This window comes from Coturnix japonica, chromosome Z, assembly GCF_001577835.2.
Source record: "Coturnix japonica isolate 7356 chromosome Z, Coturnix japonica 2.1, whole genome shotgun sequence".
NCBI classification, from domain to species: Eukaryota; Metazoa; Chordata; class Aves; order Galliformes; family Phasianidae; genus Coturnix; species Coturnix japonica.
Window position 1 is genome coordinate 47,655,803 of NC_029547.1, and position 27,537 is coordinate 47,683,339.

The 27,537-nt window shown below is 41.7% G+C and overlaps 2 protein-coding genes across 3 annotated transcripts in view; one reads left to right on the top strand and one right to left on the bottom strand.

The window, feature by feature from the left end:
- The window catches only part of HOOK3 (hook microtubule tethering protein 3), an 80,005-nt gene extending 66,412 nt beyond the window's left edge, over positions 1-13,593 (top strand). The window contains exon 22 of the mRNA XM_015849553.2: positions 1,129-13,593. Within this exon, the coding sequence (XP_015705039.1) occupies positions 1,129-1,269 (141 nt within the window). The 3' untranslated portion in view covers positions 1,270-13,593. The remainder of the gene's footprint in view (positions 1-1,128) is intronic.
- A 3,802-nt stretch (positions 13,594-17,395) lies between these two features.
- Positions 17,396-27,537, bottom strand: part of KCMF1 (potassium channel modulatory factor 1) — a 53,536-nt gene continuing 43,394 nt past the window's right edge. For both annotated transcript variants that reach the window (XM_015849529.2, XM_015849531.2), the window contains 4 exons: positions 27,023-27,124; positions 24,994-25,171; positions 20,540-20,822; positions 17,396-19,602 (listed from right to left, as the gene is read on the bottom strand). In XM_015849529.2, the coding sequence (XP_015705015.1) occupies positions 19,341-19,602; positions 20,540-20,822; positions 24,994-25,171; positions 27,023-27,124 (825 nt within the window). In that variant the 3' untranslated portion in view covers positions 17,396-19,340. The remainder of the gene's footprint in view (positions 19,603-20,539; positions 20,823-24,993; positions 25,172-27,022; positions 27,125-27,537) is intronic.

Below are 27,537 nucleotides of genomic sequence, written 5' to 3' on the forward strand. Positions count from 1 at the left end.
GTCTTTCTGTTTACTCACTTCCAGTGCTTGAATTTCTTACTTTGATTCTGCCATGTCCAGTCTTCTCATTGTTTCTAATGAAGGGGCAGAAGGAAACAATACAGCCTAGTACTGCAGTAAGCACTCTGACAAGCCACCTCTTCAATCTTGGGTATAAGTCCCAAGTGAAGGGTGAACATGGGCCTAGCATCCCCTTAAACTGTTCAGAATATAAGGAAACAGCTTCAAAGCTTTTGCTGAGTATTTGTGCAGAGACATTTTTCGCCTTCAACAAATGTTGGGTCTAGTAACCCAGCTAACATCCATTTTTCATTCTCCTTCACCATGATGTTTAAATTACTCCTCACTTTCAGAAGAATTTTCTTCTTGCTGTTCTTTGTACTTGTTACATTCATGGATAGTAAGGCAAAAATAGTACTTAAGCAAAGTGTTTGAATCCCTTAAATATTGAAGGGATTTTCAAGTGGCTTGTGTCCTTGACCACATCTGTTGCATTACTACCACTGATGCACAGAACACGGGGCTGAATAAAGAGTTGTGTTAAGTAATGAGTGCCAAGGCAGACATGAGTGCCAAGGTGAGTGTTGATGGTTTTGTGTACGTCTTTTTCTAATTAGCTTTTACTTCTGTACACAGCTCACATCTCTTATTTTCTCCTTGCATTTGCTCCCACTGGGAACACACTTTCAAGATGTGCTGCTGCTGTATGAGCTGGTGCAGAGATAAAAATAATTTCATTGTTTTCAAAAGCAAAGTACTCTTCTAGTTCAGCCTACTAAAGGCAGATTGGGTGATGGGGGGAGGCACTTCTGAAGAGGTTTGTCCAGTTACCATGTGCCTATGTGGAAAAGTATATTGTTAGATATTGGCATCCAATGGACCTGCTTCTCAGCAGCTTCCTCCAAATTTGGACAGTGATTGGAAAAAATACTGAGGACATTGTAAAGGATCAGGAATAATGTCTTTTTTGTCATGCCCTTAAAAATGTAATGCCTTATGTTTGAAATTCGGAGCAACTTGGTGTTGGTGGAGGTGGTAAAATATGAATGAATAAAGTTGTCAAGTGTTGTGTTTTTTTGGTGTTTTTTTTTTTTTTTTCTGAGAAGTTTTTGGTTTTTATTCCCACAGGGGATGACTCTGCATAAAAAAGCAGCAGAAGACAGGCTGGCTAGTACAGGCTCAGGACAGTCCTTCCTGGCTAGACAAAGGCAAGCCACGAGCACAAGGAGATCATACCCTGGTCATGTCCAGCCAGCAACTCCAAAGTAGAGAAGCCTAGCCCCTAGAAAGAAAATTGCCCTGTGATTCAGGCTACTTCTATTGCAAATGACAACATTCAAGGGAAACGAACCAGCATTTTTTTCTCTTTTTCCCTTTTTACCACCCTTATTTTACAGTTCAGTAAAATATTTTGATTTCTCATTGTTCTATATAGTCTTTTGCTTATGTTTTTGGGAGTCCATCTCTCCCTTTCTCTCTCTCGCTCTCTCTCTGCATTTTTCTGAATGTGCCAAAGTTTTGAAAACATCTAGCTGTACAATAATGGAACCTCATAAGTTTATATGAAGCCTGGTCTCTTATGAAAAGCCTCCTATGGGTTGTCTAACAGTGTAAATTTCCTGCCACAGTTGATATGTTTGTGCCTACAAGAGTTGTCACACTTTGCAAGACTGCCTTTGTTTGAAAGGAATTAGACCTTTAGAATTGTGCTAACCAATTACTTCAAAGAAGACTGAAAACTCATAACGGAAATGCAAAATTAGTATGTAATATTATTGTAAAATATGTTTGCATCTGAAAGACTTATTGGCAACAAAAATGACTTTTATTATTATTATTATTATTAATCTCTTATTTTTAAAGTTTCCTCTTGTTCTTGGTGTTGAGTAGGGAAGCAGGATTTTTTTAAGGTTTTTTTTTTATCCCCTAGTGTTATGTTTGCTGGCAGAGCTGAATATTCTCAAATAGTTTGTCCTGTTGTTCTTGATCAGTTATATGCATAATACATAGTATTAAAAAAAAAAACAAACCTGAAACATATTTGAACTGCTTTAATATGCTGCTGCATCTTCCATTTTGAAAAAGGCATTTTTATTAAAACTTTACTGCTTTGGACTTGCAGTACATAGCGAATCGAGGCCTAAGTTAATGCTGTTACTCTGTTTCAGTTGTCGTCCCCTGCTAAGCAACTTGCTTTTAATGTGTTGATTCAGGGTATAATCGTCTCTGTTGCCTTACTAATGGTACCAGTGCCTTCAGGTGAGCATGTTGCTGACTTTGCTGAAAGCTGGCTGTGATTTGCTGCCTTCTTAGCGTGTAGCTGGTTGATCGTATGTTACTCTCTGTTAACTTCATATTGATCAGTCAGGTGGATGGTGGCTCCTATTATTAATTTAGGCCCTGATTCTACAGAGTTCTTCTTTTTCCTTGAGTGATTCTGTACTCTGGCTATCCATTTATTTTATTTTATTTTATTTTTTCCAAAGATTGGTCAGACACAAAAGAGCTGAGTATTGGTGAAAAATTATTTTCTTATTTTAAACATTATTATCTTATTGTAAACATTTGTAATTTAGAGACTGTTTGTACCCTAATGGCACGTGCAGTCTGGTTTCCATATTTATTCTTTTAGTTTATTTTAATGTCCTTCCCAGTGGAGATGTTTTTTCATAAATACCAATACTACAATTTATTGAGGGTCTGAAGAACTGCATTAATTCACAAGATAAATGGGATAGGCAAAGCATCACTAAATAAGCACACCTGGATTAAAGGGCAAGGAACAGGTGAATGACACCTGCAGGTACTCATATCCTCAAGTACATCATCAGTTTTAATCTAGGCTAATTATGTTTTTAGTATGTATCTGAAAAAGCTTCAGTCCTGATTTTTATATCTTTCGTACCAAAAGCATAGAAAGTCGGTTATCTGCATGTAGATTTGTCTTCTATGTTTCACATTTGGAAAAAAATAATAATAATTCCCTTTATTAGTTCAACTTAAGAGAAGTCTGGGCTATACTTGCAGGATAAGATGAGACAGCAAAGGTATGTTCTTGTGTGCAGGAAAGTAATGATGTAAAGGCAGCTTAGAACAATTTCTGTCCTTTTGTGTCTCTTACTGAGATGCCAAATGCTAACAGGACAAGAAAGTCTTATGTAAATCATGAAATCATAGGTATGACCTGCCAAAGTGACCACTGTTTGCTTGAAGTCTTTTTAATTATCTTTTTTGTGCAATCCATTGTAGTCGTTTGAAGAACTTTTCTTGTCTTGAACTTTTTACCTGTCTCCTGCAAGAACCAGAGCAAAGTGAATTTTTTGTTCTTATTGGATAGTTCAGCTTTTTTTATCACCTAGAGGAAGAAGATAAAGATAGCTAAAAATCCGTCTTTATTTTAATGTTACCAAACTGCCAAAGCAAACCTTGTGATAGAAAGAAATATCGTGATTTTAGCAGGTAGTCTTATCTCATAAATTTGTCTGAAAATTTCTTTTGTTGTTGCTATTAATTAGATGCATTCCTAACATAACTTAAATGCAATCTGTGCTTTTATTATTTTAACTTCTATTTTACCACTTTGTCCCCAAAGTTCTGATGACAGACAAATGCCTCTGATGGCTGAGAGATGGCAGAGCTTCTAAACAGTATTTGTACATTAGCTTTTAGTCATGGCATCTTTCCTCTCTTCATGGTTGCCTGCTTATTTTTCTACTCTGTGTTGGAATCTCCTCTTTTTGACTCAGCTTTCCTTTTCCCATAAGATAATATGCTGAAAATACACTAAAGTGTATATTAAACAAAACTTGCATTAAGTATAAAATTATAAGAATTATACTATAATCCTACAGGCATACTTCTAAAGATAATCTCTTTCTATCCAGTTACATTGAGTTATTTGTCCAGTCTTTTTAATGGCCATCAGTGGAATTCAATTCTTTGTTCCTCAGCATTTTCCTTTTATTGTTTATTGCATACCTCGATTCTTGATCATTGAATATGGACAGTTCTTAAGAAATATTGCTGGTTATGTAGCTTTGGAAGAAGTGTGAAAAATAAGGGCTCAGAGTATGACTTGAGGGAGAAAGCACCTGTGCAGAAGAGCTAGCAGTGAATCAGCCAATGCTGTCTATTCTTTGTATCATCAGTGAAAGAATATAGCCAAAAAAAACCAAAACAAAAAACATTGTCTTAGTACAATGTATACTTCTAAGAGACTTCCAGGAAGGTTTGTTTGGAGACAGTAGACTGTTGACATCAAAACTATAGCGATAATTGTTAAAACAATATGATAGGCTGTCCTGATATATTACAGAAGCAAGCAAGCAAAAAAAAAGCCCTGTCTAATTACAGGGTGGCCTTAAAGAAAAAGGGTTTTCCAGGACAGTGTCAAAACAGCTGAAGAATTCCTAGGAATACATTCCCAAGTACAGTGCTGAGGATATTACATGATAGATGTAGTCTTCTTGGGAGATTTCAATTAAATAAAAGGATATCAATTAAATACTCATAGCTGTTCATTGCTTAGAGTTGAAGCATAGTTTCTCATCTTAAAGAATGTGTGTGCAGTTTGTTTTCTACACTTCCATGCTTAGTTGTTAGCACAAATGAACAGACATTTTAAAAGAGCTTTCAGATTGCTCAGGTTTCTTACAGCATCACTTGAATCTCAGTGTGTGTTTTCCAAGTGCAGTGACAACTGGAGTAATCTAGTGTAAGGGTTGAGTCCCGCCCACAGTGCAAAGGGAAATGAACTGTCAGAGCACACAGCTGTATATTTTATTCAGATGAAGCAAACACTGCATTGGCTACAAGGTGTTTTTTAGTATCTCTTTGGAAATAAGCAGATGGTGATCTTGTGCTGTTCTGAAGATGGTAGTAACAGCTCAGCAGTGCTTTATGGCTTTTTATTCGTGTAAGCAGCACCATCAGTTTTTTCATTGCATATGGGAGAACTAACCATTGACAATTCCTACTGCTGCTTTATGATCACCTTTCTAGTAAGCGCTGTGTGCAGGCTGTCAAGAACATTTAAGCGGATTTGTCAGTTTTAAAGTCCTTGATATTTTAACAGGTGCAAGTAGCTTTTGCCTTTCCTCAGTTCTCTACTGTATTAAACTATCCACTTCATAGCTTCCTGGATGATCTTTAGTGCATTTAATTAGCTTGATATGTTGACATTTTCTGAAAATACGATGATTGGAAAATTCTTTAATTTCAACATTTGATTTTCTTATGGTTTGTGATTGAAGACAGTCCTGAATGTGGATTTTTTTTTTCCTCCTCTGAAACAAAAAGGTTGCTGATTTTTTACTCATTTTAACCGATTTTTTAAATCTTCCTGGATGTTCTGTCATTTTGCAAGGATTGATGAGGGAGCTATTTTTGCACTCAAAATCAGATCTGCAGTGCTGACTTCTTGTGGGTTTTTTGCACATGTGTCTTACGTGGAATGTGTGGACTCCTGTTTTGCAGTAATACAATGTTGATAAGTCTTGATATCTCCAAAACACAGTTAGCAAACTTTGCAGGCATGTTCCTTAGCTAAAAGAGGTTCCTTTGACAGGAAGGCTCTTAAGTGATGCAAAGCAAGTAGTTGTACTTCAGGGGTTTTGCCTGCAGAATAGTTTGAAAGATTGATTGTGATTGATGTGTGATCTCAGGAAATCTCGTGCTTACAAGGAAAACCTCTTTGGAAGTCCTTGGTCAGATCAACAGTATTAAGTGATGCTGGCAGTATGATACACTTAGTGTGCTGTTAAAACGGAGAGGTGGGTCATTATAAATGTCACAGTTTGAATGTAAAGATTGCATAGGTATGAACTTTGACGAAGTTGTGAGCCACAAAAAACTGCATGCAGCCTGGACGTGTCCCCTCCCATGTAAAAGCAATCCAACTCTCATGTACTGGCAAGGGTGTTGCTTTCCTACTTTGTACCTTTCATCAGGAGAAACATGTAGACTCAAAATACCGTGTGTGCTGGCATAGGAGCAAGGAATGGCAAGGAGTGAGATTTGCTTGCACTTGGAAGGGCTTCAAGCCAGATCATTTATCTGGGGGTGAGCTGAAGGAAGTTGCCAAGCTCTGTGTAGGATCTTAGTCACATCGCAGGCTGAGAACTTTTAAGGAATTGAGGAAGCTATTGAGTGCATGGCTGACTTTGTTAGTTTGCTCTGGTGGTGGTTCTTCCCTTTGGAAGCTCAGACAAAGAGCCTGTTAATAGCTGCAGTATGTCTTTCATAGTTTTGCTTTATGGTGGTAGTTTAAAAGTATAGAAGTGGAACCTGAGCCTTTGGAGCTAGCTGTTCATTTTTCTAAATAATTTTGGATCACAGTTGATTTATGTATTGGAGGCTTTCCTTATTTCAGATAGAAGCTGTGATAATCAAACACAGCCACCTCAGACTTCTTTCATCTGGAATAGCAAATTCCTGTAGATTTTCTTAGCTGCCAATCTTACTGCAGTGTTTGGAGATTCTGATGACTTGTTCTCTGTTTCTGCTTGACTCTGCCTTAGTGAATTCACTGCAGTATTTGGCCACAAAGATGATTTTTAAGATCTATCAGCTCATTAAATGAATTGATACATGAACTTGCTGATGAATGTAGACTGAAAATGACTGAATCTCTGTAGATAGAGAAGCTACAGAGAACTTGGTAGATGAAATAGTCCCACCAGACGTAGCCAATCAGCTACCCATACAAGTTATTCTGGTTTGATACTTTGGGTAGTGGGTCAGTAGGAGCTTATCATAAATGCTCTGATGAAAGTCCTCATCCAGCAGTTGTTAGTGAATGACTTTTCTATTGACTTCATTATAGCCCATCTTCTGATCTTTGCTTCTAGACCTTAACAAAGGAATGGGATTGTCCTGAAGTAGATCCCTACATTACTTGGTTTTGATGGCAAACCAAGGATTTCTTTGGGTGCTCTTTGCTGTGTATATACAAGATCATTTCAAAAACTGATGGCTTATCCTTCAGTCTCAGCGGCACTGTGTGTTGATTTCAGACTGAAACCTGTTCCTTCTGTCAGATAAAACTTTCTTGCTGCTGTTGGATCTCAGAGAATGAGCCGTATTACATGAGAAGTGTTGCTAGAAGTTGGGACAACATTGCTAGGACAGTTGGGACAGTGTTTCCTCTTGGTGACCTTGTTCATTGTTTCAAACTAGAGAGGTTCTTTACTGTCAGATGATGTTAGAGCCTCACATTCCAGAACAAGCAAAACAGTTATTTTAATCTTCTCAAAAGCAAACATTTTTCAGCGCTTGGAAGTGCTGTTAACTGCTGTGGTGTGGCACAAATGTGAATTACTGCAAGAGCAAGTCTTTCCATTGGTGTGAGTGTTGTTCTCCAAACAGAACTTGAATCACTAAAGATTATCCCTAACCTCAAGAGATCAGAAAGTTAACATAAAGGCCATTTGTTAGCTTGTTAACATGCTTGCATTGCAAGCGTGGTAATGAAAATGAGTGGAATTTTAAAAGAAAGTCCCAAATGGAGTAATATAGAGAGTTATAGCTGTGATAAAAACATTAGACTTTTTGATTTGGATTTGAATAAAGCATTCCTTGTGTAAAACAGATTTTATAAAGCATAGGTTTTAGTCCTTAGCAAAGGTTAGAAACCAGGAGAATAAACCTACTTCTTGAGAGTATCAGTGGTTTTGAGAGGGAACTTAAAGTTTGTATTTAACAATAATAGTAAAACCTTTGAGTAGTAATAAGCATGACATAATGCCAAACATCTTAGAACTTACAGTCCACTTTGTATTCTGTAGTAGGAGGAATTATTAAAATGTGGTGTTGATACGGCTCTGGAAGATGATATGAGGAGAGGCTTATTTTAAAAAGTTAAAGGAAATAACATGGAGAAAATGTAGAAAGAATACATGTAGTAAGAAAAAAGAAACCTTAGTAGTAGAAGCCAGGAAGTAATACTAAGAAATCTGCAGGAAGAAAGACTTAAGTTAACTTAAAGTAGATGCTTGGCAGAAACAGAGTCTGGTGTTAGAAGTAAAGGTGCTGTGTTGCACTTCTTACTTTGGTGATTGTATTACAAAATACTGGTTGCAGACAGAAATTGGCTAGGAGACTTGATCCCTCTTAAGACTCCAGATGTACACTGAATAGGAAAAAACATGGTTGCTTAGAAATAAGATATGGTTGGGTTTTTTTGGGTCACACTAGCTTTGTATGAGCAGTGTGGTTAGGAAGGTGTGTTGATATGTGCCTCCAGAGCTGGCTGGTGGAAAGGGGAAGCTCCTGTCCTTTCTGAGGCTGTAGTGTGCTGCAGTCATCCCAGTGATTAGAAAAAACACAGGATGAGAGAAGTTGAGGAGGCTGTAAGGTATTGATTGACTACTTGTAGTGAAGTAGAGCTAATGAGTACTCGTACTGAAAACAGAAGGGAAGTGTTCCTCTGAGAAATAATCCACCAAGATAATGAAATGAGCCTTCAGTTATTTGTAACCCAAGTGTTTGGGAGTGCCAAGAAAATTAAAGTCACTCCTCTGACAGCAGGTCATCTGCAGAATAATCTGACCTGGTCTGGACACGATGAAGAAGAAGCAACAGGTTATGCTAAGGGAATTTACTGTCACATTTCACGTTTGTCATCTTCTGGAGTGTTGCTGCCTTCAGAGGTAGATTTTGAAAGTATTGATTCATCTTCAGAGGTTCTCAAAGACATAAAGAAAACAACAGGCCATTATTTTAAAATGTAAGAACTGCTTGTTTGAAAAGGGCACTCAGGTGAATCGGGGGATTTGATACATCCTTGAAAAAGAATATACTGTCCAAAGTTGATAAGACCTGTTTAGATGTACTGGTGTCCCAAAGAAAAACCTATAATGTCATGTTTATGTCCAACAGGACACCTGAAGCGTTGCTAAACAGTAAAGCATGAGCAATGTACAGGAGATGCTCCAAACGTAATGCCTTCTATTTTATGATGTTGTCCCATGACGTTGGAGGAGGATGTTGGTGCTACAGCAGCAGAGGCAGATCCTTCCCACCAGCATCTTGTTACATGTTATTGCTGCATGACTGATGGCAGCAGGAGTGTGTAGCTTAATTCCTTCATGTGGGAAAAATGGCACCCACTGACATTCATCCATAATTGGTGAATATTTATGGAGACCAACCAAAAAAAGAGTGATCTGTTGGTGAGAATGTGCTCTATCAATTAGTATTATCATACTCTTTCTGTTATCACTTTTGTGAAAATAAATAGGTGGCATTACTTTTGGAGCAACCCACACAATAGGTGGATTATAAAAAGTATACAGATCTATACATAACAGAATAGATGTGTTCTTATGCAGGATGAACTTTTCTTTTTCTATTGACTAACTACAGTAATATTCATGTAGTTAATCCTGAACTCTGTAACTTTCTGCACTCAGCCAGGCAGTGCAGAGCTGGCGTAACTGCACATCTCAAGCAGACAGTAATCACTCCAATATACAGTCAAGGTCTGCTTTGAATGTGCTCCTTCAAAGCATCTTCTATTTTTTTGTTCCATTTCATTTCTATGTGTATCTTTCTCTTTGGTTTTCAACTACAATGAGTGTTCTGGGTTGGTGGATGAGAAGGAAAAGAGAGATTTACAGGCTGCAGCACTTGTAGCTGAAGGGCAGGGTTGTGGGTTTGCTTTTTGTTTTTTATTACAGTTTTTTCTCCCAGTAAGTCCTTGCATTTGGTTATAAATATTCCTCATTCTGGGTTTTCCTGTGACAGGAGTTGTCCTTAAACCATGCTTGACCCCAAGCAGTTCGAGAGTGAAACAAGTAAGAAGGAGAGCAACAGTTAGCACAATGTGATTTCAGTTTGGTGGAGATAGTTTTGTTATCATCACTGTGAGTGAAAATGAGAGGGGACAGTTAGTGCTGTGCCATGCTGTGTTATGGGGGGATCTGAAAGTGCTGTAGCCATGCTGGTAAAATTCTCCAGCCTCTCCAGTTCAGTTACTGCAAGGAGGAGTTATTTGCCAGGATAGAGCAATGTGCCAGCCTGTCTGGTTGTTGTCCAAACTCAGCTTCATTTACACACTACTATGGTGTGCTCCTAGTGCTGCTCGGTGACACCTAATGTGTATTTTAACAAGAATACCTTACCATTTTCTTATTATTAAAACCCAGTTTTGCATGCAGTTAATGGAACTTGCCAGTGTAAGGTGGCACTGTTGCTGTTTTATCATCATGCACAGGTTTAGCTTTAATAAGCGTTTAAAGTATTCATTGTTGTTCAGAGCTTGAAGGCTCAGGCAGATCCACTCTGACCCTGACTGTGTTCTAGTATGTGACCATGCATAGCATGGGACAAGCAACTTTCATTTTATATTGTGTTGTGTTTTTTTAGTTATGAGCAGCATAAGCCAGAAGACCCTCCTTAGTTTCCATAGCTGTGTTAGTTGAGAATGGTGCCCTGCAGGACTTTACTCAAAATGGTCTAAATTTTACTGAACTGTATCTAAATTTAGGTTTTATCCAAAGCTGTGCTGTCTCTCTTTCCAATTCTGACATACAAAATTCCTGTTAATGTAAGAGTTGCTCTGGCAAAGATGTTTGCCCCATGAATTTGCACAGCTGTAAGGAGAGGCAGCCTCACTGAGCTACTTTACAAATGCCTGATCTGTTCTCAGTTGTCATTTTATTTTATTTTATTTTATTTTATTTTATTTTATTTTATTTTATTTTATTTTATTTTATTTTATTTTATTTTATTTTATTTTTTTCTTTTAATGGTAATATGTTATCTGCTTTTTAACTTTCTTCTTTATTCTTTTATTTGCAGTGATGTGGTTGCATGACCTGCAGCATTATTATAACAGGGACTGTTCAGTGCATGACTTGCTTTTCTGTCCAGACTGCATAACCAAAACTTAACCAGTTCTGCACTTACGGGCATCTGATTTCAAAGGGAGATCTACTTGCAGAGAAGCTTGCCATCTTGGGGAGTGGCTTTCCCATTTCCCGCTTCCATTTACTCTTTCTCTTCACACAAAGTCTCCTCTGGCGCTAAAAGAGCGGTTATCCAGTATTCAGAACTCTACAGGAGGCATTCTGCAAACTGACAGAGCACTGTCAGCTCTACATTTACTTCTGTCTGTCCATTTAATTCTGATTAACAGCATTAACACGCAGACTTCCTGCAACATTTGCATACTCTGAGCTATAAAAGTCTAGTCTTAACGAGTTCCTAAAAATGCCTTTTGGTGACTCTTAAAACTTTAAAGCACCTGCACCCTTAAAGGATATACCTTGAATCTTTAAGTAAATTAAAAGTGAAGCCAAGGAGGTGTGCTGCCAGGGGGAGCGGCTGCTTGGCCAGCCCATCTTCCTTAGGAAGCCGAGCAAGGTTCGTCAGATAAATTCTGAGACAGGCAAACGATTGTGCAGTCCTGTGTTCACAGACACTGCCTGCTTCCTTACTATGTATATACACAGTAGATTGTGGCTGTTGTATTTTTCTCTATATATTTTAGCTGTGTCGTCTGTTTCTTTTAGAAACTTCTTATTTCCACTCTGTGTACAATTGTTAAACAATCCAAGGAAAGTACATGAATGGGGATAAACACGAAAGCTGGCCACACTTTCAGTATTATGCAGATTGTCCTTGACAGTTTATAATTTGGGTTGTTTATATTTTACCTGTACTATTCTTTTTTTCCTCTCATTACTGCAGTCTTAGCTATTTCATTTCCAATTGCACTAGTTTGGCTGTTTCTTTGTATTATGAATTTTAGGTATAAGATTTTTGCAATATTTAGACGGTATAACTCAAAGTGCTTCGTGCTGCCTTTATTAATTTTTAAAAGCTGCTTATTTAAATATTTTTAAATATCTGCACATTTGTACTACTGTATCTTCGTTCTGTGCTGGACGCCCAGTACTGGCAAGATCCAGAAGGCAAGGGAGTACTGTCGTGGTGTAAGTTAGGGTGTTTGTTGTGTAGCAGTCGTAGTGTGTAACAGGTCGGATGAGCCCACAGGGCCCTCCGTAGTGTCTGAAAAGAATCCGAACAAAGAAAACCATACGTTTGTTTGGTTAAAGTCCAGTTCTTGAGAAACCCCATTCTTGCTCACTTGGATCTTAATCCTGCAAAAATATATGCATGTGCTTAACTCCAGGAATAGTTTTGCTTATTCAGGCAGTAGTGTATCGGTGAGCCCTGTTTTCCACCTGAGCACCCCTATATTGGAGACATGGTTTGTCCGTCAGCCCCTGCAGGCACCCGGGGCCTTGAAAGGCCGTGCCCCCACATTGGGACACCTCAGGCGCTCGGCCCTCACAGACCCCTGTGCTGGGACACCTGAGGGGCTCGGCCCTCAGGCACTGTGCCCGCTGCAGCAGAGGCGTCGTGCCAGACGAGCTGGAGAGCAGGCAGAGCTTGTCCCCGTGCCACCTCAGCAGGGAAGGGCCAGATGGGCTGCAACAGGCCCTGCAGGAGTTGGAGGGCCAGCGTGAGGATCCCAGTGAGAAGTGTGTGCTGAGTTCCCTCCTGGGTTCCATGCCAGACACCATAGGAGACCGGGAGCCTGCGGCTGACAGCCCGACGGGACTCCCACATGGGGATATGTCTTTCCTGGTCCACCGGGACCTGGGGCAGTGATGTCTGATGTGACCTGCAGGACAGATCAGGGCCGTGACGTGTCACGCATTCCTGCAGCAGTGCCAGCAGCACTTCCATCGGACTGAGCCTAGCAGAGCATAAGAGTTTTCATCTCTCCAGGTCCCAGCCGTCAATCCCTCATTCTGTGTCAGGGCAAGCTTTATAGAAAAACCTCCTTTCTGTTGTGTGTGAGGCATAGTTTGTTTCCCATCGCCAGCACAGTTTCTGTTGGGTGCGCCCTTCTCCAGGCCGAGCTGGGTGCGGGGCCGGGGCGGCCCTGCGCGGGGTGTGCGGGGATAGCTGTTTGTCACACCTGCCTGCAAGGGCGTCCCAAGCTGAAGCTGAGCTGTACCTCATTTCTCCATGTGGTCTGTGCAGTTAGAAACTACATATCAGTTGTTCTTGAGCCTGAAGACATTTATATGTAACTGTGTTTAGCTTGACAAGGCGTGTTGGAGTTCACTGAAATGGCGGCAAAGCGTGAGGCAGCTCTCAGCGTTCAGCTGATGGAGTGGTGCCACGTCTGTGCCGTGACCGTGAGCCCGCGGCTCTGAGGTGAGCTCCAGCATGTCTCTGGTGTACTAACTTCATTTACGCCGCGTAGAAACTCTTCTACTTCCTTCATAGCAGCTTGTTTGACAGTCCCAAATTAAGTGTTGACCAATTATCAAAGTAACTGTTTGTGAAGTTGACAGTGATATATTTTCTGTAAAGTAATGGATTTGTAGAGTGTCAAAACATAAATTTCCCATTTTGGTTCATCTATGAGTTGTGTAACTACCAGATTGTCATGGTAGCAGTATTAATATACATATCTGTACATAGAACAAAGAAAAAAAAAAAATACCCGGTAATGGTCATTAGAATCAAAAGGTTTAATATTTTTTCCCAGTCAAATATGCTAATGCTTCCAAGGTTACAGAAGAGTGTACAGTTGTTAAACAAGTTGTAAATAAAGGCTTATATAAAATAAAAGTGCTTGTTTTGCCTTTCTTTGGTACTGAGTTACTGAAACTGAGGCCAGCACACAGTTCATGATCAAGTTACCGGTTGGAGCCTGAAGTGCTGTTTGCAGTAAGCGATGACGGGTGCTGGTAGCAACCTTTATACTCAGTCAGTGCTTAGCACAGACCTCAGCAGAGCGGGAAGAGTGCGGATAATGTGACCTTTGCCTTTGAAGAGCACTTATAGTCAGCCACTGCAGAACAAACTACCTGCATGCTTTGCTTCTGGGAAGACCAAGGCTGACCTGGTGATGTAACAGGACTTTGTCTTGCTGATGGAAGTTTAGCTCTAGAGGTAACAAAGCATGAAAAAAAAAAAAACCAACAAAAACCTCTCTGCTGCTACAGATGGGAACAATTATCCTTCCCTTCTGCATTAATAAACAGCCTTGCTCTTTGGGGTGGGAGTGTTGAGGAGGGGAAATCAGGCAGGCAGTGTTGGATGTGAGTGAATATTGATTGCAAAAGGGAGGATGACAGCTAGTGAGAGAGACGGGGCCCATCATGTGTGATGCTGAGGCTGAGAAGAACATGCAGTGACCCTGAAACCTCCTGCAACAGCAACAGGTTGGTCCTTGCGCTGCAGCAAGAGAGAAAGACCGCTGGTGAGACCAGGGGCACTGGGTGAAGGGCTGGCCGCAGGGAAAAGGAGACAAACCCCCAAAGTGGAGTCCAGCTCTCCTGAGCCTCGGGCAGTGTGAGCTGGATGCAGAGAGCTGTTAGAGCCTCAGCATGGGCTGGGCTGACAGCAGGGGTGCTGTGTGTGACCACAGCAGGGATGTGAAGGCCAAAGGCAGCCTTGGCTGTAGTGATTGTGATGTAGTGGAGTTCATGATCCCCTGGAGGAGAGTACATCGAAAGCTCATGGCCCAGGACCTGGCTTTTCAAACAGTTGCTTGGTAAAGTTATATGGGTTGAAGACCTGGAGGAATGAGGGGCGCAAGAAAGTTCTGTAATGATCAAGGATCATCTCCTCTAAGAGCACTGCATCCCCATGAATGAGAAGTCAGGCAGAAATGTCAGGAGATCTGCATGGACAAGCAAGGACCACTCGGCTGGGCTCAGACACCAAAAAAGAAGTGCCCAGAGGGTGGAAGTAAGGACAGGTAAGATGGGAGGAGCACAGAGCATCCAGAGCTGGAGTTAGGAAGGCTAAAACCCATTTGGAACTGAGCCTAGCAAGGGAAGGCAAGAAGAGCTTGTCATGCTACATCTATGACAGAAGGTACATTGGGGAAAACATGGGCCCATTGCTGAAGAAGGACCTGCCAAAACAGGGAAAAGGGTGAGGTACTTTCTTCGCCTCTGTCTTTACAAGCAAGACTGACCCTCAGGAATCCTTGGCTCCAGAGGCCAGTCTGAAGGGCTGGGGCAAGGAAGATGTATCTTTGCTGGAAGAGGATCAGGTCAGGGGACTGAGCAAATTGCACCACGGGTCCCGACAGGATTGTACCCTACAAGTGCTGAGGGAACTGGCAGATGTGATTGCAAGGCCATGCTAGATAATGTGTTCTTGACCATGGCAGCTGGCTGGAGGTGTAAGGCCTTTGGTGAAAGCCTGAGCCAGCAGCTTTTCCTTTACATTTCTCTTTTTGCAGCAGCCTTTGAAGACAAAATGGGTTGGAGTCAGCTGCATGAAACAAAGCTCAGATGGGCCATGGTAAAGGACTGGAGAGGTAGCAGGGCACCCCCTTCACCTCTTCCCCTATAGGAAAGCACCTCTGCACCGCGAAATGCCTGCACCAATGACATGCACTTAATGCATCGAGTTCAGAAGTTGCTTAGAGCACAACTCCATGTCTACAGGAAAGGCCTCGCGGAGCGGGAGAGCAGAGAGGAAGGAAGCCCAGCTCCTTCCCCAGAACACCTCAACCATCCCCAAAACAGCCCATGTCACCAACCCCACGGCCCAGCCCCCAGGGGTCAGTGAAAGCAGTCAGCACTTGACTGGCAAAGTTGAAGAGGTGGATGGGAACCTAAAACACGTTCTGTTTGTCATGCCATGTTGTGTAAATATTTCTTTGACATTGTATCAAAGGTTTAAAACAAAACAAAACAAAACAAAACAGAAAACTGAAACAAGAAACTCTTAAAGCAGGTCACAGGAGTTTAGAGCACGTCCTGATTTGAAGATGGTGGATTTCCAAACTGCCATCAGACACAGCTCACTGACTTGCTCCCCTTGCACCATCAAATAAGCCCATGTATCTCAGCTGCTGTCTGTGTTGGTAATGGAAAAGCTGCACTGTAAGGAAGCACATGTTCACTCAAAACCTTCGTGAGCAGTTCCACCAGTTTATAGAAGGGACCCCAAGGACTGCCAGGTTCCAGCCCCCAGCTGCAGACAGGGCAGTCAACCGCTGTACCAAGTACTAGGTCAGGTTGCCCAGGGCCCCATCCAACTTGGCCTTAAACACCTTCAGGGATGGGGCATCCACCTCTCTGGCAGCACCTCACCACCCTCTGAGTTGAAAGCTGCCCTGACACCTCATCTGAATCTTACCTCCTTTACTTTAAAACTATTCCCCTTTGTCCTGTCACTATAAACCCATGTAAAAAGTTAATTTCCTTCATGTTTATTTAATCTCTTTTTAAATACTGGAAGGCTGCAGTGAGATCTCCCCACAACCTTCTCCAGGACAAACAAGCCCAGCTCCCTCAGCCTGTATTCAGAGGAGAGGTGCTGCAGCTCTCTGACCATCTTCATGGCCTCCTTTGGGCCATCTCCAGAAGCTCTGCATATTTCCCATATTGGGGGCCCCAGATCTGGATGAAGTACTCCAAGTGGGGCCTCATAAGGGCAGAGAGGGACAGTCCCCTCCCTCTCCCTGCTGCCACCCCTCTGCTGGTGCAGCCCATGCCTTCTGGGCCGCAAGCACACACTGCTGGCTCAAGTCAAAGCTTCAGATCCCAAGTCCTTCCTGGCAGGGCTGCTCCCAAAAAATTCCCCCAGCTCACGTTCATCTCTGGGACTGCCTCAGCACAAGTGCAGCACATCGCACTTGGCCTCTTTTAACTACATCTGGGTCCCTCCGGATGGCAGCTCTTCTACCACGTCAAGTGTATTGCTCAGCATGGAGCCATCAGCAAACTTGCTGAGGGTGCACTCAATCCCACGTGATATAAATGCCAAAGAGTGCTGGTCCCAGGACAGACCCCTGTGGAATGACACTCATCACCAGCCTCCACCTGGACACAGCTACTGACTACAGCTCAACACTGGCTGCGGCCTTCCAACCAGTTCTCTACTCACTGGAATGCTCACCCTTCAAATCCACCTCACTGCAATCTAGAAATAAGGGGTCTATGCATGATAGTGATGGGTGAGCACACACATGGGCTCCACTGGACTCCAAGCACACCTGAGATGGTGAGGAGTGGCTGAGACTGTTTTCTTTTAACCCACTGGTTATGGGCGATGCCTAAGAATACCTTTAACTGCAAGTCACCATACGCTCTGCTTCTGAGCATGGATGATATTGGTTTGCATCCCCTAAGTGCAGTTCAGAAATGACGGCAATGTGAAGAGATGCAGTCAGGGCTCACACTGAGGAGAGTCTGCTCTACACTTGTTTGTCTTCCTCTGATGCAAAGCTGGATCCACCTACCTGCGGGCAGGCTGGGATGGCAGCCTTCTTCATCTGCCACCGTGTGTGAGCTGCCAACCCCCAGCACTTCTATGTGAGCTGACTTTGTGTGCAGCCACAATTAAGGATGGCTACCGAAAATTCCAGAGCAGAACCACCTGCATCAACAAAGAAAATCAACCCAACAACAGTCTTGAAAATGCTTTATTGAACCGCGTGTCTTACTGTAATGTGCAGAAGATGTGGTTGTAAAGACTACAGCTCGAAAATCTTTTGAAAATCCTCAACAATCAATCAAAAAAGAAAACAAAGTCGGGGTAACCTTAGGGATAACCAGAGTCCGCAGGTAAAGTTTCCCTTGAGACATGTTTCTGTTGCAGAGACTAGAAGGAAGCAAAGCTCGTACTTCTCTAGGGGGGAACAACCAGGATTTGAGGATTTACAAAAAACAACAACAAAAAAAGGGTGAGTTGAAGTCAGTGTTGGGGGTTTGCTTCTTTAGCTGCGGCAGATTGGGGTTAGCACACACGACGCAGTTCTGCTGGGAACACCGCCCGGTGTTCGTGTCTGTAGGTTTACTCTAATGCGAGCAGCGCTGCAGAGATGGGTGGACAGACAGAGAGGGAGGGGGAGGTGAGGAAGGCTGGGAGGACACCAATATGAGATAAGCCTGGGCTTTCTTCATTGTTGGTTTGTGTTGGTTTTTTTTTAAGTATCCGAAGCTGTGTGCACTTCTGTTCTTATGATCCTAACTTTACACTTAGAGAAACAAACAAAACAAAACAAAACAAAACAGGAAAGCAAGCTGATACCAAACGCGCTCCTCCTGCCCCTGCCTCGGTGCAATTACAGGTGTGGGTGCACACATCACTGCGCTTCCTTTTGTTGAAGCCGGGAAGGCGAGCAGTACAGGCGCACAGGTGGCACAACTCCACTACAAGGCTTTTAAAACTTGGGGTTTTTTTGTGTTTTTTTTTTTTTTTCTTACACCAGCAAAAGTAACCGAAAGAAACAATAAATAGAAGGTGCTGAAGTTAGCAGTAATAATTTCTTTGCAATACGGGGACTATCTGGGGATCCAAACCTTCAAGCTCTCCTGATACTACCAGGTCTCTGCAAACTATGAAGCAAATACATAAATAACTCAAAACATGAGCCAGGCTGTGAAAGGCTTTTTAAACTAAGACAACATGATCCAGGTTAACCTTTTTTTTCCTTTTTTCTTTTTTTTTTCCTCCAAAAACACAGTGAATATATGAATCATCTACACCTGAACAAAACATGTTTAACAATAAGGAAATTAACAACCACAAAAAAACAAACTTTAAACAAAAAGCAAACACCGTTTGATTTTGGGGCACACAAAGCCCTCTGCAGTAGCTTCCAGCAGTGGCCCTTATTGTTGTGCCTCCTATGGACGCATAACAATGCAGTTCAGCTCCACGCTGCCCTGATGGCCAACAGGGCAACAAAGTGATGACAGCACAGCAAACGCCACACCCTGCTCACATCAATACGACCCACTGCAGCTTCCAACCTGTGCGGGAGCAGCACGTCAGATGCCATTCGGTCGGGTATTATTCAAAAGCTACTTTGCGGCTGCGGACCGCGCTTAACCTTTTCGTTGGGTAACCTCTGAATGATGGGACAGCTTTGGGTTTTATAGTTTTACTTCCTTGTATTTAAAATCTTTAAATGACAAGGTCACTAAAACTCATGCACGCTGCAAAAAACGTCATGCAGTAGTTAAGGTAAACCATCCAAGCATTTTTTATTCATTAATATTCATAAATACACACAGCAGCTTCATTAGAGATTTTTCATTTTTGTGTTGTTTTTTTTTCCTCTTCAGTTTGAATGTGGAGTATTAGGAGAGCCTTTTGCATGTCAAGGTACAGGACACAGAGCCTTTTGCTCCGCACCGCAACCTACATTTACCTGCTAGAAGTAAAAATTAGTTAAGTGGAAATGATTATCATATATATCTTTTCTCTCTTTCTTTTTAATGTACACAACGTAACAAGAGTGACAGACCTGAAATTACAATCACCAAAACAAACCCAAGATAGTTGTTGTCCACTTTCATTGGCAAATACAGCACAGAGGACATTGTCTGCAAAGTGGGATGTCATCAAAGAGGAGGTGGAGGAGGCTCGTTTCCTTTATTACTCTCTTTTAAATTTAGGTTTTCTAAAGCAACATCTAGAGGCATAATATCTACACAGCCCATAGCACCAAAATCGGCAATCTCCCCCCTCTCATCCTCATCTGAGGAGGAACTTTCTTCTTGCATCAAAGTGGACAGTAGAAGCTCTTGAACAAACAGGCTGCGGTCCGCCCGCTCGCTTTCCATTGACTGACGCTCTGCTTCTGACATCTTCGGATCATTCAACCTGTATGGCAGCAGGAAAAGGAGACAGGCAGTCGGTGAGAGCCCGCTCCTCTGACAGCACTTCGACACGTGCTGTAGGGCCTCAGAACCCCATCCCTCAGGACACCACTGCTGGCCTTCCCTACACGCACAGCTCTGCACAACTCTGGCAAACAACCCCCTGCCCCGTCACTACAACAGCCTTCACCAGAACGCAGCCTGAAGATGAAGGGAAATACAAAACTACACACAAGGGTCCCTGCTACTTAAGGGAGTCTTTTAGGGAGGGTTGATGGCATTTCCTACATAGCTGTTAGGGGCCAGGTCAACTCCTAGGTTTACAGAATACATCACTCTGTGTGTGCTACCTATGGATTCCCACCCAACAATACAATATTCACCGTCCAAACAAAGCAGACTACGTTAAGCAATTTGATGAGGGATCTGGCAGAAGTCCCCTATCTGGGGTAGCTTAAGGAGCCAGAACTTAAAACTAGCCTTCTTTTTAAGGCCTGCAGAAATCCATACTCACACCTAACTGCTTAAATACATTCACCTCTTAAATACATTCCCAGGTGCAGAAAGAAAATACACAATGCAGCTTTGAGACTGTCTCTCCTTTCTGCAACTTTTAGGGCAATAAAGGACACTTTGGCAGCCAGCTACCAAAGTTGGCTTTCCAACAGCAGAGTAATTACCTCCACGTCACCTACGAACTGCTCCTCTTGGATATCAAATTACTAGTAGAAATGCCCATTACACAAGTTCTAATGACAATTTGACACCTTCAAACACAAACACCCAATTGCAAATAAAAACAAGTGGAAAACCCCCAAGCATGTTTCTTACAATCACAGAGTTCCACTGTAATAGTTTCACTGTACTCTGACTCCAGCAGGACCAAGAAAGAGTGAAATGGTAAGAGAGAGACACTGAAGTAAGTAGACAGAACAAGTCACCTTGTAAGAAGAAACTGGGAATTCTGGATAGTCTGCTGACTGTTTTCCGTGTTAGATGTGTTGGTTGTTGTTGCAGATTGTGTAATAGTGGCGTTGACATTGATCGTGTTGGTGCGTCTAGTTGCATTGCGTGCAGTCTCCAGTTGTTGTCTCGCTGCTTGTGCATGTTGTCGTTCCAACTGCAGTTGCATCTGCAGCTGCTGTAACTGAGAAGCAGAAGGGCTAGAGGAATTGATCTGTCCTCCTGCAGAACGCCTCACGCCTGATAACTGAGATAAAAGCTCTGCCAGAGAAGAGAAAAGTTTCTGTGATGAAATATCTTAAGTGAGTATTACACAACAGAATGAATACACCCTGAGTTCCAGGGCATCAATTCTTTTCTTTTTCAATCAATGGAAACAAAGTACAAATTATGTCAGAAAGCTCATGAAACTCTCCTAGAAAGTCTCAGCATTCAGTGTTTCAAAGCACAAGGAAGATGTGGATTTGTTAAACAGGAGAGCCAATCTACACAGAATGCCTGAGAAATTTTGTCTTCTGAAGCTTCACATCACAACACAGCAACTGACTGGGAAAATACTTCATTTTGGCTTTTCTTCTCAACAAACATGCCCCTAAAACACAGATTTTACCATCCCAACAACCCAGAGGGAAGATGCGCTCTGCAAAAGAAATACCATGCCATCACTTACACCATTTAGTAAAAATTACTTTGTTATGAAAGCTTATTCAAGATCTGCCTCACAAAGCCACTGCCTACTTCTCCCAAAGTGCAGGGAAGGCGCAGCAATTAAGGAGTACAACTGTAAGTCTTCCCTTCAGTGGTGGGATGTTTGTAGCAAATACCCACAGATTACTCTCAGATTGAAACCAGCAGTAATTTACCACTCAGGGTGGAGGGTCACCGCAGAATCTCTCAGGTGTTTCTTTGCTATAACTGACGTAAGGGCACAGGACGGGCGAGGGGCAATACTGTCACTTTCTCCATGCTACAGGGTTATCATTGGTGTGTAAACCCATAACAGCTTTCCTTCCATAAATAAATACTAATAAAACAATAATGCTCTTAAATAAGTCCTTCATGGGAGGACTACAGAAAAAATGCAGTTGTTTTCTATGTCAGAACCTGAAGATGGCCAAGTTTTGCTTTTCATTTTTGTTTCTATTAGTGTCACAAAAAGAAAATGTGAGAATGTGGCAGATGCTCTAAGTTTCATTATTTTCAAACAGAAAACTTCTAGTCATCTTCTCTGCTCATCATTTCACTGAAAAAAGAAGACATATCAAACTATCAGACAATAAATAGATCAATTTATTCTCACTTTAAAATAAGCATGTTTAATAGCTAGCAATACTTGGAAGATGAGAGCTTGAGATAAAGGCTTGGTAAGCGATGATGACCCAGCAAACAACTGAACCTTGAAAGCAAAAACACGGTGTTGACTGGAAAAAGTTCAGAATAATATCATTTCATCCTGCTGAGGTTACTGACAAGCATCAGCAGACACTCCACATTTATCTGGACTGAGCTACGAGGGCTGCCCCAAAAGTAATGCCTCCTATTCTGTCACTCCACAATGTCAGAGGGCAGATGTTGGCAGCAGAGGTTGAACCTGCCCAGCTGTATTCCATTAAGTTTTGTTCTGGATGACAGATGACAGCAGAGGGGCAGTGTGACACAATGGTGTCTGACATAGAAGTGTGGCTGAAGGTGTGTCACTGAATTCTTCCACATGGGAAAAAACAGCACCCACTGACATGAACTGACACTTTCTCTTGGAAAGAGTCCAGTGGAGGGCCACAAAGATGGTGAAGGGCCCGGAGCATCTCCCCTGTGAAAAAAGGCTACGTGACCTGGATCTGTTTAGCCTCGAGAAAAGAAGGATGAGCAGGGATCTGATGCAGATCTATAAATACCTAAAGTTGTGGGGGGCAAAGCGGAGAGACCAGACTCTTTTCAGCCACAGGACAAGGGGAAACAGCCAGAAACTGGAGCATAGGAAGCTCTGTACAAATGTGTGCAAAAACTTGTTTACAGTGAGGGCAATGGAGCATTGGAATAGGCTGCCCAGGGGATTGTGGAGTCTCTTCTTCAGGAGATAGTCAACACCCACCTGGACGCCCACCTGTGTGACCTGGTGTAGGGAACCTGCTCTGGACTCTATCTCTGGAGGTTCCTTCCAACCCCTGAGATTTTGAGATTCTGTGATTCTTCTGGACTTCCTGGAACTGGAACAAACCATCAGCTCTGAACACTAAATTGCAACACTGACTAAGCTGAAGGCCAGAATATCCAGAGTCACATCAGAGAATAGACAGCCTTTGTTCTGCAACACAGTACCGCCAGGCACAAAAGCACTTCCAAGGCCACAGAGCACATTTCGAATCTCGGCTGGATTGCCCTACAACACCCACAGTATAGTCCAAATTTGTCCCTCTTTGACTTCCATCTGTTAAGGCCAATGAGAGACTGACTGTGGAGGCAACATTTTCTTACCAACAGCACTGTGACAGAAGCTGAGAAACACTGGATCATATCCACTGGTGTAGATTTTTAATGAGCACAGCATGCAGGCTCTTGCTTATTATTGAAATGCATAGCTATCAGTGGTGACTATGCTGAAAAAAAAATATGCTTTGTAGCTGAAATTTTGTTCTGTTAAATAGTGTTATCATGCTCTTTATTTGTCACAGTTTCATTAAATAAGTGGGCTGCATTACTTTCACAGCAATATACACTCCAAGAGGTCTTGCATTCCAAGATCACAGAGTAATGATATACAAACATCCCCCCTTCTTGGATGAACTCTAGTTCTTTTCAGATCCTTCAGGGACCTCACAAAATCATATAACGGTCCAGAATGAAAGGGACCTCAACGATAACATCCAACTTTTCATGGGAAAAGGGAGTCTAGATAAGATTACGTAGCACCCTATCCCCTACCATCTTGAAAATAGATTCAGACACATCCCTGAAGAGCCTGTCCCAGTGACTGATGGCTCCCTCTGCAAAAATTTATTTTTTTCTTATATCAAGATTAAAACTCCCCTGGTGCATCCTGTTCTTGCTGGCCCCTGTTCTTCCACATGGCTCCTTGAGAAGAGAGCCTCTGTCTTCTTTGTAGCTGTCCCTCGAGTACTGGAATACTGTGATGATGTGCTCTGAGCCCTCCCTCCTCTGGGGACCAAAGACCTAGCTACTTCAGTCTTTCCTCATACAACAATTTTTCCAGCACTCTGATCATCTTCACAGCCTTCCTTTGGATCCTCTCTTTTTGAGCTGTGGAAACCAGGAGTGCGCAAGAGTATTCCAGGTAAGACCTGGCAAGTCCTAAGTGAGATGATCGCATCTGTCTCTCTGCTACTAATGTCCTGGCAAATGCTGCTCAGGATTCAGTTTGCCATTCTTGCTGCAGTGGTGCCCACATTCACTGATTCAGGTTTGTGCCCGCCAGGACTCTCTCAGCAGGGCTACTCCCAGCCATGCAGATGCAAGACTGTATCGGGCTCTTTGGTCATGGTCATGGCATCCTAGATGCAGGACATCGTCCATCTCAAGACCCATCCTGGTATTTCAGCAAACATGCTGAGAGTGCCTTCTATCCCATTATGCAGATGATTTATGAAAGCTGAATAGCACAGGGTTCAGTATTGATCCCCGAGTGATCTCATGTGTGATAGGATATAGCCAGAGTAAAGGACATTGATCACCACTCTCTGAGCATGATCTCATTCAACTTTCCATCTTTTGCCAGGATGCTCTTTCAGGTCCCAGAGAGCCAGGAGACTACTAGAACCAGTAGAATGTAGGCCAGGAGATTACATTTAAGCAGACACATCTCCCCTTTCAGGTGTAATGGTTAATTAATCTGGATGGCTACCTCTGAAAATGTCATAATCTTGAAGCAGGAAGTTCCAGTTAACACATTTATGCTTACTCAACATCTGAAGGTAGATTATGACAGTTCTGATGTTTCCTTGACACAGGCATGGTCAAAAGTCTGCTTTTTGTAAAGCCTGAATGCAATTCAAATGTGTTTTCAATGTCTGTTTATAATATTCATGTAATTTCACCTTCAGAGTACACAGCTTGTACAAAAACAAACTGAGACAGAAAATCTTGTCCATAAACACCTTCATACTCACAACAAATCAGGATGATATAGACTAAAGTAGTTAATAGAAGCTGGACACAATCACAGTTAAAGTAAACAGCACATGTAAATAAAAGTTTTAGGAATACAGCTTGCACTCTAGAATTAAAAGAACCATCTATCAGAGCAGTGACTTCAGATTCAGAAGACCACTGAAAACTGTTCATCAACACACAGCCACTCACACTTGCACATATCATGATTGCAGTTTCAGCACAACAAAAAGCAAAGCAAGCACTATCACACTGGATTTTGCTCCCTTTGCATATGGAGGGTAAAATCCGCAGGTACAGCTCTTACCAGCTATAGGATCCATGGCTTCTCTATTGCTTGGAGAATATGAACTCTGAGAAGATGAAAGCCCTCCAGGGGAACTGCTAGTAAAGTGCACGTTTGATCTACGTGCACGAGGGCCCCCCAATCCCCGACCTGGGTGAAACATTCGACGTACATGCCGAACACCACTGGATTCATCATAATGAACAAGTTAAGAAAACAGAACTACTTGGTATTGGTTATTAAATGACTAGAATACTTGCTGCGTAAAATACTCCAGAGTACACTGTTCCTAAATGAAAGCTTCAACTTCTAGAGCATAGCTGAGATGTGCTGTAGTTATAATGCAAGCTGGACATGCAGGCATGCACTCAATACAAGCAGAGCTGTGTACAGTAAACTCCTCACATTCTTTGGCTTTTTACTATATCTAAGAAACATCAAGACTGATTTGTTTTTTTTTAAATCCATGTTTTCTACCAAATAATCTGAAAACTTATCACACCTCTTGCCAGACTTCTTAGACACAGGTTTTATTCCCCCTTCCTCATTCTTACATACTAAAAATAAAGGTCTTATTGCCATTCCTACCAGAAGTAGATGGCAATTACTGCATTCCTTTCAACTTCTAGACTTCAAGCAACTTGATATCAGAATTTTCAGCACTTCAGATCTTAAAATTTTGCATGTTTCTAGAATATTCAGCACTTTTATCACACCCCTTCACTTCATCTTTTTTTTTTTTAGACAAACGCCATAAATTCTATGAATTATGTCTGTCATTTCCTCATTTCCCCTGCCTTGCCATCTCAAGTTTCAAGTCATATTTTTTTTTTATAAGCTCTCAAACTACAGCAAAAAATTATTTAAAGAATATTTTTGTCAGAAAGTTAATACACATTTCCAAAACAGTCCAGAATTCGCTTCATTTTGAAAATCAGTGGTACAATTAACTCTTGAAAATGAAATAGTGTACTTTGAATTTTATTGTTACTAAGATTTTAGCTTAGATCCTCTTGCTTGGCCAGAGCTACCACACTCCACACTGTCTCCTTCTGACCACTGACAGTCCTGCTTCTATCCACAAAACTAGGGATGGTTGCTCTTCTGCAGCTCTGCAGTGTGCTTTGAATTACTCCTTTACAGAAACAGCAAACACTCTAACTCCTTTACATTGATCCTGACTCTAAACCATGATGAACACTAACAAGATGAAAGGTAATCAAACACAATCATAAGTGAAATGCAGTCATTTCCACAAAATCCTTCTGCTTTTTTTTTTTTTTTTTTCCTCACTTTAAAATATTTCAAACAAACAAAAAAAGATGTTGCCAGAGTGGCATGCTTATTCGTTTAATGAGATGGCACAGAAAAAATTCAGAGATAATTTACTGTAGGTACTGTACATAAGCTGCAGGCCATTTAATTAAAAAAAAATATGAATCAACTAGCCCTAGAAAGTTACCCCTTTAATAAGAATAAAAAGCAAGTTTCAGTTCTTCAGCCACCAAATGTACATAATCTGCATAATCTGCAGCTAAGATAACTGAAAGACAGCCCTTTGTTTCCCATGTTATCTGAAAGCTTTCCTAGACATTACAGAAATGTCAGTAGGCAATAGTATTGAAGCCTTCTGAAGCAGGTACACAAGCTTATAAACATTTATCAAAAAACAGCTAAGCTCAAACCATCCTCAGATCACTGTCACTGTGTCACAAATAATTACTACTCAACAGATACATGAAAAAGGCCTTGAAGCTAACAATAAGGCAGGATAAACCGGAGTGCCAGTAGTAAACACTTTGGTGTCAACATTCCTTAAACGTTTCTGCTGCTAGGGTAAAAAGCACTGTCAAACACACATGCAGTTCATTCATAATTTGAATATTGTTTTTAAAACCAGAAGAATAACCTTTAAGTCTGGAAAACTGTCTTCTAGCAACTCAAGCTGCAGGGAAATGAGAGGTATAGGTATCTGAATACTAAAACCAAAACAAGTAATCATGACTACTCAATGAAGAAATCTAGACTGCATCATCTTATGAAAGGATATTAAATCTCTAGGAGCTCTGTGTTCCAGTGTAAGATGAGCTGCAAAGTCATCTGTGACGTGATTAGGATCCCCTCCAGGTAATGCTGCACATATTGGACAAATCTGAAATGACAAAGAGGGAAAAAAATACTTTATACAAAGCAGAACTCATGTCACTACTGGGAAAAAAATAAAAGAATTCAAGAAAATATGTTAATATCTATTTCTTTTATGACTTTAGTAATACCACAGAAATCAGATTTTGCATAAATTCAGTTTTTGTATGCTAATACTGTCTCAACTGATACAGTGATTACAAAGGCCTACTATATGCCTGCTTGTTATTCATCCCAGAGGAAGAACTGCAGGAAGCAGAATGAAACCACACAAGCATTTGCTCAAGTATCAAAATGAGACACACCCAGGCAGTACATAACTGTAAGGTTTGGAAAAGAGACTGATCTCCATATCCCTACACAAAAGGATTTCAGGAGAAAATACCACTTCCTTTATTAGTTAATGTGTGTTTCAGCTTA